Source organism: Amphiprion ocellaris, chromosome 6 (assembly GCF_022539595.1).
Source record: "Amphiprion ocellaris isolate individual 3 ecotype Okinawa chromosome 6, ASM2253959v1, whole genome shotgun sequence".
NCBI lineage: Eukaryota > Metazoa > Chordata > Actinopteri > Pomacentridae > Amphiprion > Amphiprion ocellaris.
Genome location: NC_072771.1, coordinates 35,160,739 through 35,174,454, shown reverse-complemented (window position 1 = coordinate 35,174,454; position 13,716 = coordinate 35,160,739). Strand labels below are relative to the sequence as shown.

The 13,716-nt window shown below is 40.7% G+C and overlaps 1 protein-coding gene across 3 annotated transcripts in view; it reads right to left on the bottom strand.

Annotated features, from left to right (window-relative positions):
* The window catches only part of LOC111580400 (metal transporter CNNM4), a 63,276-nt gene extending 51,509 nt beyond the window's left edge, over window positions 1-11,767 (bottom strand). The window contains exon 1 of one of the 3 annotated variants that reach the window (XM_035956278.2): window positions 10,332-11,767. In XM_035956278.2, the coding sequence (XP_035812171.1) occupies window positions 10,332-11,739 (1,408 nt within the window). In that variant the 5' untranslated portion in view covers window positions 11,740-11,767. The remainder of the gene's footprint in view (window positions 1-10,331) is intronic. The other 2 variants (XM_055011355.1, XM_023288130.3) reach the window with 2 other exon arrangements.
* Window positions 11,768-13,716: the final 1,949 nt, after the last annotated feature.

Here is a 13,716-nt window from a genome sequence, read left to right as displayed (position 1 = left end):
TGATCCTCAGCCCTATTGGCAAAAAAGTCTACTCTAATCTCTGCTTATTCAAAATACTTCTAAACACGAGATGAATGGTACTACTGTGCTTATGCAGTATTATGTAATACAATGTGCAATTCAAACAAATAGACAATACAGCTGTGTGTACTCGTGTTTGGGACATCAATACATTTCTGCTGAGCTGCTCTTTCTCCACGCTGACTGATATGATTGCAGCACATCGTCTGGAAGTGTTGATGTAATGTACACATGCACACACGTAAAAACATACACACTAATTTGGAGTTGCGAGGGCAGCAGCTGCAGCGTCAGCACTTCTGGCTACTCTGACAGGACAGGAAAGGAGAGAAAAGCAGCAGGCGGCTGATAACAACACAGAAAGAATCAGAGAGAAAAGTGGCTGCTACTGATTTCCAGCTGCTGACGGTAAGAGCTTTGATTAGGAAGAGTAAAAGTCTGTGCCATCCAGATCCACCCTTGTTGAAGTCTGTCCACACTTTCCACAGCACTGATGTGTCTGGCCTGCAGATAACGATTATTTTAATGTAATATAGTGATATTATATTTCCAAATTATGGTAAGATTGATGTTCCCAAGGAGAAGAATGAACTTTCAACCTCAATTTAAGTCCTTAAAGTGCTCAGAAATCCGGAAATTTGGAGGGAGATGCTGTAACTATTAATCAACATCAGTGATTCTATTCATTATAAATCCATTTGTGTACATTTTTTTTTACAACAATTTAGGAGAAAATGTGCTCAGATCACAAGACAATGTGCTTTACAGCTTAAAAACAACAACAAATACTGGAAGAACATATATTCTTAGCTGACACTGAAACCATTTAAGAAAAAATGTTTTTCTGCCTGGGAAGCTGCCTGTCTTTTACATTAACAAAGTGTTTTCAGACGCTGTCACACATAAGAGTCAAAAAATTAAAAAAATAATTGGTTGCAGACCCAAATCAATCACCCCAGTTTTGTGTAACACAAACAAAATCCGTGCACTACAGGGAGAAAAGAAAGCTGACAAGAGGGCGAGTGAGTGAAAGCTGGTGTGTCTATTTACTGTGACTCAGCAGAACACCTGAGGGGGTCGTCTCTTAAAAATAGAAAGACAAATATTTGTTGACAGACACATACAAACATGACTACCTGCAGAGAAATGACAGTAGTAGAGAGTTCATTTATGAGTCATATTTTAGGTAGATATTCTATCAAAACTTGTTTAAAAAGTTGGCCTACAGTACCTCAGCATTACTGTGGTGAACTTGTTTAACCAGAGCACTAGAAATCTTGCATCCTTCCTACCATAGATAAGATACTTAATTATATTTCCAGAGAAACAGGTTTAAACACAACCACTATAAGCCACGGTTTCCATGTCCTTGCTACAATCAGGCAGGCATCAAGAGAAAGAGCTCCGTTGTTCAGTGTGTTTGGTGAATAACATAAAAAATAAACCAGAACAGGGTCAAAGATGTGCAATAAAGCAAGTACACAACAAGTTTACTATTCAGGAACATGCACTGTTGGCACACGTACTGCACAGACGAGACCAAATTTACACCACAGGGACCTTTGTCAACAAGCAGAAACCATGCAGCTTGAATGAATTTCAGTAGTAAATGTGTAGCTTCCAGAGTAACATCATCCTCTGCGTTAATATTTCAAACTCAGGAAACCTCTCCACAGCCACAGAAGACATTATAAAATGTTTTTCCACAGTGCTGAGTACCACACATTACAACTAAACTCATCTTGTAGAGCGCCGGTTCAAAAAATCTGGCGATGACTAAGGATTTAACAGTTTGTCAGTGCACAGAAGAGGCACAATAAAATGGAAATAGACCCACTTCCACACTTCTTTGGCACGTCGTTAACGAAGTAGTGCTCAACCAAAATGGGTTTAGTGGCTGAGAGCAGGGAAGCCGATGCCACATATTCTTGCATTTTCTATTCAAACTAAAGTATTAAATGCTGCATTATCACTATCTATCAGGAACTGCATTTCTTCTCATGTTACTGTAATTTTTCCAGAGCAATATCTGGCAAAAGAAATTCCTTCATGATTAATAAAGTTCTGTCGCATATTATTTCAGATTTATAATATTTACATTCAACAACAGAATTTATCATCAGGCAGCAGCGTCTCCTACAACTGCTCTGGTAAACATATTGATATCTGATGTTTCAAAAAGCATATAGTGTCATGTAATGTTCCTAACAGTTTATCTTAGCTTATTTAATAGCACTAAATCTCTCTGTACAGTGGCTAAATGCTCCATTTTAGTACCTCTTTTGTTAAGTTCCCTGCAAATTTTCACTTAATGTATACTTAAATGTGCTATTTCCAGTCTTCAGATGTGTCGGCAGACCTTTTATTGTTTACCAGGTGATCAAAATGACATTTAAACCACGCGATTAATGGGTTGGCTGGTCAACTGGTCTATCACTACACCAAAGCACAGATGAATTCCAGTTGGGGGGACCACATCTGACTTTGTAAACCACATTTCATGAGTTTCTGGTAAAAACTGGAAGAAGTTTAATGTCACTTTTAACTTTTCACTCACTGAATACACACTGCCACATAGAAGCCAAACATGAAAAAAGTGAAAATCGAGGCTAAATTAGGAGCAAAACAACACATAAAATCACACACATTCCAGTGATATGTTCAAGTTGCTGGACAAAAATATGTGATAACCTTCTGGAAAAATATAATCCGCAAACTAGTATATATATATTCCCAAGAAGCTTTACTAAATAACCACCTGATGGTTGATGTTTGGAGCAGAAACACTCTTCTTCAGACAAAGGAACATACAGAGCTGCCGCCTACAAATATAAAGGAGGGGTCACCTGACCAATCAGCTGGTCTCCATAATCATTTGAGCATAATGTCTAAACAAAATAACATAACATGGTTGCAAAGGCTTGGAGGATCTACAAAATATACACAAAGTACATACAAAATATATACACAAGGTTCAGTGATGCATCTAGAGTATTGATCACCTTGTAAATATCAGCAGGACAGTCACATACACACATACAAAACCAATGAGCAATTATGGAGAAAAGTCTTCATAAGTCCTGAATCTTTAACAAGTCATGAACAAAGCATGATCCTGCAACTGCATGTCCCATTTCATGCTTCAAATGTATTCCTAAACAGCTTTAAATGAATAATTTAGGAGGGGATCTGACAATGTTTTCAGAGCGTTTAGTTATCGGTGCTCCCATGTGTTCACTTCACTGGCACACCTCCAGCTCTAATTTGAAAATTGCAGTTGTTGCATAACCTGGTAACTGCTTTCTACCAACCTGTGGGTTTTTCTGACTTGCACCAATAACACTCGTACGTTTTAGCACGTACAGTCGCTACCATGGCTAACTGAAGCTATTCTTACCCCAGAGAGTCTCGACAAACAAAAAAAACAAGGACAGATGGGCTGAGACAGAAACAGGGAAGGTGCAGAGCGACAGAGACACACCCATTACACAAAAGGAGGAGTGGAGTCTCAGGTTTGCTCAATGACAGCACTATCAGCCTGAGATTGGGTAATCATTTACTCAGAGTCATAAAACTCTGTGTTCTTTTATGAAAAACATAAATATTGCCTGTCACCGGCCTCTTAAAGAGTCACAGTCATGCGGGTTAAATCTTGAGATTAGCTCAGATTAGGAGTTTGAACAAGGGGCTGAGGAGGGAACGTAGTTAATGAATGTCCTCAGATGTATAGCTGTGCAAATGTATGTGCATGTCTGTGTGCAGGGAGTGTCACAGGTCGCATTAAGGCTGAGAACAGTGTCAAGGACCTGTGTGTTTGAGCAGAATACAAAGGTCCCCGAGGCCAACATGTCAGAACACATGACAAAGTGAACAGTTAAGGTACGATCAAATAAAGAAAGAAACGAAGGAAGGGCAGGGAGAAAATCATCAAAACGCACCACCAAGGGCTTCGCAATGCATCGTGGGTTGTGTGTCCACGTGATGCAAATGTCATCTTCTGCCTAAAGTCTGCGAGGGGTCCGCAAGGGTCCACATGCAGCTCAAAATTAGAGGTCGAGCTGTCTGAGGGGCAAACACACCAACTCGATGCACATTTCTTTGCATGTGTGCTTTTTTTTTTTTTTTTTTTTTTACATTTTCCTGTTGTCCAGCCACACACAACAAACACAGGAGTTGTTCGTCTTGCTATTATGTGTTCAAGTGTAGCACACAATCAGGGCTTTACTACACGTGTATATTAAAAACAAGGATGCGTTCCAATATCCATATTTGCATATGTGTTAACATGCCAGAAAAGGAGCTAGCACAACGCAATGTCAAACGTAGCATGCTAAAAATACCTGGATGTTCTGCTGTATCTGGTTGGATTTTGAAGTATGCAAATCAGCATTCTTTCCTGGCCATTCTGACCCACAATCCTTTGCGCAGTTACATCACATGTGTCACGGTGTCTCGCGTGAGTGTAAACAAGCTTGCACTGCCAAGAGTGCACATAAAGACGACAGCACATTTTCATTTACACGCTGCAACGGACAAGTTTACGGCCGGTTATTATCAAGGAGTAGTATTTCCCAGTTGTATGTATACTGCAGAAAACAGTATGTTGTAAGGTTAGCTGCAGTACGTGTTTCAAGTAAAATGAAAAAGTATGCAATTCCACCATAGTTGCAAAGAATCATATGTGGGCAATACATGCTTAAAAAACACAGCAATTTATGAGAAATATACCAAAATATTACCTTTAGGGCATTTACTTTGGGGCAATTTCTATTTTTTTTTACAATTAACTTTTAGCTGCATTCTGATTCTGTAGTAATTATTAATCATGTAATTTGCCAGAAACTACTAAAAATTCACCATTTTAAGTTTCTATAGCCACGATGTGCTTATGCTGTACAACTAACAGCCCAAATTACAAAAAATATCCATAATTTACACTGATAGAAAAGAGAGAAACCTGCAAAAATGTTTCTATAGTTCCTTTCTAACAACATGTAGTAGTGTTTTTGAAAAATCCTTTACACACACTAGAATCTAACCACTTGTTGGTCCACAAAATCTCCATTTAATCTGTTTTGGAGCTCCAGCCGCCTAACAGACAAACGGTCATTAAACCGTAGTGCATATAACAGGATCCTGGAGGCTGGGTGGGGTGGCCAGATAAGTGCCCAGACACAGATAAACTGCAGACAATGTAGACGCTCCTGACAACCACAAACAAAGCACAAGCTGCTTCATTTCCTGAAGGGCTCAGAGTGTTAAACTACTACATTATGTTTAGTCTTCGAGTCCCGACAGCCTGCCTACTCACTCACACCCAATCAATGAATCATATGTTTTCTCTAATTATAGTATCCAATGGAAGACTCAGTTAAAGCAAAACAGGTGTCATTTTTCTCCTGAAAATCATTAAGAAAATACAGTTTTTACAAAAAAGAAGGAGAAATATTCACAAAATATGAAGGACATTCACACAAGATGTTAAAAAATCTTAAAATGCTAAAATCAAATATGTATCGGAATTGATCCATGTGTAGTGAGTTACATAACAACTGAATGCACTACAGAGCAAAGACACCAACGTTAGCTTATAAATATCCATTACCTGTGAGTTCAGTTTGATGTTATTTTTACATTTAATAACAAAAATTATCACTCAAGTGTACAAAAATTACCTAAAATTACCCATTTTGTCTATCCATATGAAAGAAAACAGTGAATACAAGTACAGAAGGATGTTCTTATGTGTTTTTTTCCACTTATATATGCATATACTTGTATAATCAAAGAGAAGACTGAACCCTGAGGGCCAAAATGTGGTCCAATATAACCCAAACCTGAGGTACAACATGTGACAGTGTGTTGACAGAGTGCCGTGTGCCTCCAGTGACTTCACGGTTCACTTGTGTTTGTGTGTTTTCTAAATTATGCCCGATGCCCGGTGTGCATTCAGTTTAACCTCCTAAGCAGCAATGACAACACCAGAGGCACAAACCGGTGCTATCTATATTTTGTTAGCACTTTCTGTTAATTATTTTTAAGAGGGCCGAGTCATTTTAGTGAATCTCAGCACTAGTTTCCATAATATATACCATGTTATATTAATGGACATGTGAATAAAGTCCTCTTTTATGTCTGCTGCTATTTCCTATGATGACACTTATTAAAATTTCATCTCGTCTAATAAGGTCACATTGTAGCCCATCTGAAAGGTCACGGCGCATTGACTGAGACTAGTATTTATACTTGAGACACACACACACACACACACACACACACACACACACACACACACACACACACACACACACACACACACACACACACACACACACACACACACACACACACACACACACACACACACAGAAGAAGTATATGCAGTATCTATTTGTTATTGTCTTTACTATCAATTCACAGCTAATCTTGTGCCTCTAAAGTCAACAGTGTAAAACCAAAACTGAGTGGATGTGATCATTTGGTGTTATTGTGCACACAGACGCAGCTGGATGCCATCACCGTGGTAACTGATGCCAAGCAGCAAGTGAGAGGAACTTGAGATGCTGGCAGGGAGTCGGGTCAGAGGAGAAGCAGGGGGTCGGCAGGAAATCAAGCCTGTTCATAACCTCATCAACAGTAGCAGTCCGCCACCACCTGAGCATTCATGTCCTACTTGGAACAGAGCATTTCAAGCAGTATTCAAGTTTATCCATCAATCACTGTCAGCAAGCAGCTGCCATGTATTTGTTAGATTTCACTTTAAACCTTTCGTGGTTGATGTTCCGCTTCAGCTTTAGTGGATGCAGATAATCAACTTGATAATAAACTTGTCTAATGTTTCTGTTTAATCTAAACAGACACTTCCTGCCTGTCTCATGTGTCAGAGGAGTTCTCAAGTTAAAACCTATCAGATAATCAATAGCAGAGCTGCGCTGTAGCATCGACATTATGATGTGCAAACCCGCAATGGTCACGTCGCTTGAAGTTCAATGCGAAATGGGTCAAATTAACTCAAACACATAATGCTTAAGGTGTTTTTGGTGCCCGATACAATAATAAAACTTGCACGGTTTTCATTTTTTGTGGCTGGTCGAGAAGAAAAGTCAATGAAGTCAGATTTTAGCGTTCTCAAACACAATAAGTTGGTTTTTTTAAGTTAATTCACAAGAGGCAAAGCTTTTGGCATGCAAGCTACTACAGAAAAACTACAAATGAAGATTTAGTTGATAAAAGAAATGCAAAGTAAGTTGGATGGAGATACTTCAGCTACAGAAAGGATGGTGCTGACCAGCAACAGGTACTCCTGTCTTGTAATCGCCAGTGTCTTGCAACTGTTGCCGCCACTTAATGCAACACAACTAAACAACATGAAATCAGTACCACAAATTTCTGTGTGACATATCTTTTTTTCTGCTTTGATTTGGGAATTATTTGTTATTTTCTATGCAGACGCATTCATCTACAAAATCATCCCAATCATTCTATAATGAATAACGCTTTCCAAATAGAATTATCCCTGTATTCCAGGTGAAAATTGCTGTATTTTTCCATATTGCAGAAAAACAAAATATCTCAATGCCAGTTTTTTTTTAAATGCTGTGCAGCCTTAGTCAACAGATATATATGTAGATGTTGAATGGCTGGAAATAGATGGCATCTGTTCTCACATGAGACCAGCTATGAGAACACAGATACACATCAACCCTACAATTCTCAAGTAAACGCTGTAAGTTGTGCATCTCTCCTCTAAATATGAAACCCCACTTGAACTTATAGACATGAATTTAAGTTGTTTCTTAGTGTAAATATGAAGATTCTACATTTACACCCTCTTCATGTCAGATAATCACATTTTAAGTCTTAAATAAGTACATTTTGCATATTTGGATCACTGATACGCCTCAAGATTTTACTCATTGATACAAAAACACAGTTTTACTACCTGCAGATTTAAAATATTTACTTTTAATGAGTGAAGCCCTACAATATGCACAGAAAGGTAAACCATGAACAACATATGAGACACATATGGGTTCAGATGAATTTATACTTTTGCTATTTCTACTAAATATCTGAGGCATGTAAGAGGTTTCATTGTTAAACACATTTCGGTTGACTGCCATAATCTAAAAGCTGTTCACTTGAATTTTTTGACCTTCATATTTCTGTTAAAAGACTAAGAAGCAGATCCTGACGCCCCCACCTCACATAACATCACATCACGTGATGTCATCAAGCAGCTGCATTGCCCAAAGCTTTTCAAAGGGAAGCAACAAACATTCAGCTGAGGCTCCTTCAAATATAACATTAATCACACTGCAGTAACCTTACCATCCTGTTGTTGCAGGAATATCATTTTACTTAACACCTGGTTAAAAGGCAAATGATTCACAAGTAGTATCTACTGCTGAACATGTTCATTATTAAGTTGAGGTGTTGAGAGCTTCAAACTCAAGACTTTACACACAGCAACCTGAGTGTATAGTCTCATAGCTACTTACAGTAAATCTCTGCTAAACTTTGAGCCAGTGTAGATTGGTTTCAACTCTGTTCAGCCGGATTTATGTGTGTGAGCAGGCACTTCAAGCCTGTTGCCAAAGCCTCCCACCTCGCCAGCCAAGCCCCCTCAGATGAGCCGCAGAGCCCTTTCTTGGCCAAATGTCACACAGCAGCAGCAGCAGCAGCACCATGCGCCACTACAGCAGCTCTAATTAACAGAAGTAACAGTGAGCAGGAAGCAAGTATTCTGTTGGGACGCATCTGGCGAAAGTTCAGTGAATTTTTTAGCCTCCATTGCTGCGTCTCACTGATGCTTCTACAGAGACAGAAGGGGAAACAGTCATTCCTCACTCTGCCATGATATAGACACAGCAAGTGAGCATGTGTCTATATCTGTGACCTTGAGATGCCTGAGAAAGGGAAAATATACCCCTGCAGGAGATGGCGTCAGTGCGTGTACATCCTCCTCAGAGAGAGTGTGTGTGTGTGTGTCTGTGTGTGTGAGGCAAAACAGATTAGAACCTGGGAAGTGTTTTTGACATCTGTAACCACAAACCTGCAGGTCACATTTGATATCTGATAAAGACTCAACACCAGTTCTCAGCGGAGGCATTTCTGTCTGACGCACAGATTTGGTTTAGCGACACTAAAGTTCCTGTTTTTAGTAAGAAATCCAGCTACTTTCTCACTGACAAGTTCAACAGGAATTTCTAAAGGCAAAATATAGTAAATAACAAAGCTGGAAACTTGATTGACCTGGAGAAACTCTGCTACTACATAACACCTGGTTAGAATTAATATTTTTTTATCAAACAGTAAAGACAAGAAGGAGGCTGTCTTCAAACTAAATATTTGAAGCACACAGTAGCGACAGTCAGTGTATTTACCAGCTATTTTGAGAGTGTTCTTTGCTCTGTTGCAGGCAGGATAAATCACTCATTGCCAAGATAAAAGTTTCTATTACTGCTGGGTTTACTTTACACAGAGGTCAAAGGTCAAGCTCAGCAACAGACTGATGATAAATTAAAGGAAAAAGCTGAACCCCTGACCTCTATAGGGAGGGGATATGGCGGTTATGTTGGCCTGGCAATGTTTAGGTTCACTTGGCCCCTTAGAGGACAGGGTCACTGCAAATCAATAAAAAGTTGCTCTGAGTGATCACCGTTCTCCTACGAAGACACATTTCTCTCCTGATGGGAGTGGTCGCTTTCATGGGAACAATACTTCCATCTGTAAGAGGTCACTGAATGGTTTGATAAACATGATTTGAATCACACACTGTGGTCTTCACAATCACCAGCTCTTGATCAAACTGAACATCTGTGGGAAAATTTGGACCATAATGTTAGACAGTGTCTCCATTACCATCATGAAAACATCTAACGAAGGAACATATTTTGAAAGAGTCTGATTCTATCCCTTCAGGTGACCTCCAGAGACTTACAGAGTCAACTGCAAAATGTACTGAAGCTGTTCTGGCAGCACATGGTGGCCCAACACCTGACTAAGACAGTTTTTGTTGGATTTTCCATTCATCTCTCACCTGTCAGTATAACCTCATTGTTTAAACATTGCTCAACTTCCCACTAAACCTGACTGAACACACTGTGCATTGATAAAGTCATGGAGTCACGGCCATAAGAAAGAAATTAGGTACTAATAAAGAGGAACAGAAGTTGCAACACATATTAAAGCCTAAACAAATTGATACAAAATCACAGCCAGCCTCTGACTCTGTGGACACAAATCCGCCTTACCTGGCTTTGGCCAACCATAAAATTGACGTCTCACACAATAACATTTCCACAAACCTTTCTTGAACTCCTCCAGCATGGAGTCCAACTTGGTGTCATGGAACACAAAGTGGACTGGGTGGTTGTAGAACTTGGTGATGGTCTTCAGAGTGGTGCAGTCGTCCGGGTCCACGAAGGCCAGGTCCTTGACGAAGAGGATGTCCACGATGTTGGAGCGCTCGCCCTCGTACACAGGTATCCTGGTGTATCCGCTCTCCATGATCTCAGACATGGTGTTGAAGTCCAGCACGGCGTCGCTGTGGATCATGAAGCAGTTGTTGATTGGGGTCATGACATCCTCCACTGTTTTGGTCCTGAGCTCCAGCGCCCCTTGGATCATGTTGAGCTCTTCTTTCACCAGGTCATTGTAGGGCTCTGTGACCTTTAACATCTCCACCAGCTTCTCACGGTTGTACACGGTGCCGATCTCCTGGCCCAGCACGCAGTCCAGGATCTTGCTGATGGGCCAGGAGAGGGGGAAGGTCAACAGCATGAACAACTTGGTGACCAGGATGGTGTTGGCTCCGACTGCCAGACCGTGCCGGGAGCACAGCGCCTGTGGGACGATCTCACCAAAGATCACGATGCCGATGGTGGAGGCCACCACTGCGCCCAGCCCCGAGCCGATCAGGTCGTCCAGCAGGATGGTGAGGGTGGTGTTGACCAGGACGTTCCCCAGGAGCAGTGAGCACAGCAGGTAGTTGCCTTTCCTGCGAATGGGCTCGATCTTCCGCGCGTACTTCTTCTCCTTCTCGGTGCCACAGCTCTGCACGATGCGCAGCTCCATCGGGTCCAGCGCCATCAGCCCCAGGTTGAGTCCGCTGAACATGCCGGACAGCACCAGCAGGAAGGAGATGAGGATCACCTGCAGCCAAATGGGCAACAGGGACTTCTTCTCCTCCACCACCCGCAGCCTGCCGTCCTTATCGTCCAGCAGGTTCCACCTCTGCTCCTGCGTGTCGCGGACGCACACGCCGAACACTTTGACCACTTCGCTCTTACGGAGCTGCTTGATGCTGAGGCTGACCACCCCGGAGGTGTTCTGGTTGCTCACCTCCATGGGCCCCTTCACCGCTATATCCTTCGTGTGTTCGGGACAAGTCCTATTGAAGGAGACCACGACTGAGCCGGTATCATCGTCCTCTTTGTCACTGGAGTACAGTTCCATGAACCTGATGAGCTCCGAGCTGTTTGGGAACAAGTGGAGCCCGTAGAACCTGAAGAGGATGTCGCTGCCCTCGGTCACCTGAATAACCCCCGTCTTGGTGGTCGCAGCGGGTCTGTCGCTCCTTTCCAGCCTCATGCCGAGTATCTGAGTGGCGCTTCTCGACTCTGAAACCGCCGCCTCAGCCTGGCTGCCCGCAAAAACACAAGAAAACACGAATAAAGTTAGCGTGAACCACCGTCCACTCGAGTCTATCGCCATGTTTGTTTCGCTCTCTGCCAACGGGGGAACTGACGTCACCTACTCCTTTCCCCAGACCCGCCCCTTTATTTGCATACAAACATTCAGCCAATCAAGCGGGAGAAACGTCACTCATAAACTTATTTTTTTAAGGTCGACTGATCGTTTTGCTGTTAAGGTCGACCGAGTAAAGTTCTAAATTTCACTCTCATGCTTTCCATTGTTTGTTGTTGACACTAGAAACACCGGAAGGATTTTATTTAACAATTTACATTATTAATATTGTGTATACAATATTTTTTAAAGCCTTAATTATGATGTTTTTTTTTAACAAATAACTACAAACTTGTTCATTCATAAAAAAAATTAATAAATTATACAGTTATTTATTAACGTCCTTGGCAGCTTTTTTAAAAGTGAAAAATCTGAAACTCTGTAAAGAAACAAATGAAATTGTTTTCAATCCAATAAATATACCAAATAAACTTACATTTAGGTATTATTTGATGTTACTCAATGTTGAAAAAAAATTAAGCCTGTTCTTCAACTGTGGTTTCTCTTCTGCAACATCAGATTAAGATCTAAATGCTGATAAGAGACTTTGCTGGCATGTAACATCATCAAAGCCAATCAAACTCAAATGTGACTTACATATATTAGAAAACTGGGTAAAGAATATTGTGACTAATGCATAAATAAATTCTAATTCATATGGCCCTGATGATGGCTGCTTTTGGTAACAGAAAACAACTTCGTGATGAAGGTTTCTGTGGCTTCTGATTGTGACTTGCAATGAGACTCTACTGTGGTGAACAATATGGGACTATATGAAGCCAGCTGTGTAACTGTGACAAAACAGAAACACAGACAAGGCAGCCAGGAAGGAGCAAAACAGCCTCCCAGCCATCATGCTGTCAGCCCTGTCCCATGACCTGTGCAAAAAGACTGAACATTTGATGCAAGAAGACAAAGCTTTAGTGGATATTTGGAGGTGACATTCATTCAACCTGCAAAATGTCTACTAAACACTGCATACCCATATGCTGCTTTCTGCAACTGAAATCTGACCTTTAGACAAGAGAAAGAGGAAAGATAATGATCTGAGTACTCACTGCCTGCAACTGCTTGAGACGTACTACAACAAATGGATAATGAATAAAACAATGTCTCAAATGTCAACAATTTTAATCTAAATGCTTTGTTTTCATTGCCATGTTAAAAGTATTTCTGAGAGCAGAGCACCATCTTGTGGTGAAATTGTGGACGGTGCACCCTAACAGACTGAAAGGGATGGTAATCAAATAGAAATCAGCCCAACTTTAAATGCTGTGTACGGTGAAATGTGTAATCTGTTCCTTGAAAAGCATAAAAGCAAAGTTGAAATTACCATTCAACCTCTGATGAGCAAATAACTGCATAAAACCACTAAACTGAATGTAGTTCTGTTACAAAGACAAAGCATATGACTGCAAATCAACTTTTCTAATTTATGTGACAGGTTGAAATGCATTGAGAAAGTGTAGCAACTTCACTTTTTTTTTTTTTTAACAGAAGCATGACATTTGGTACATTTTTACAGTTTGGGGCACTAAATATTTTGCCATTCGTACCATACACAACATCATAATCAGTTCAAGTGAATATTTAGTGGTAAATTGAAAGATGTTGTGAAATGGAAATTACTTTATCTGATAACCTGGACAAGAGGTTGTGATATAATGTCTGTTGTTGACAGAGAATGTGTCAGTGCTCTTCAATCAGATGGCTTGTTTAGAGTCACTTCATTCACTTGTCCCCAATAGTATCCTCTTTGAACCTCAGAGGGTTTACTCTATTCTTTCTTTCTTTCTTTCTTTCTTTCTTTCTTTCTTTGTGAACATCTCCAGGCAATCTTTACTGATGCTGAGTTGGCCGCTGGTGGATGGGAAAATTCTGTAAGCTGTAACCTGCAGAGGTCAGTACAGCCACAGTTATCTCTGTGACAGTGTTGAAGGGAAA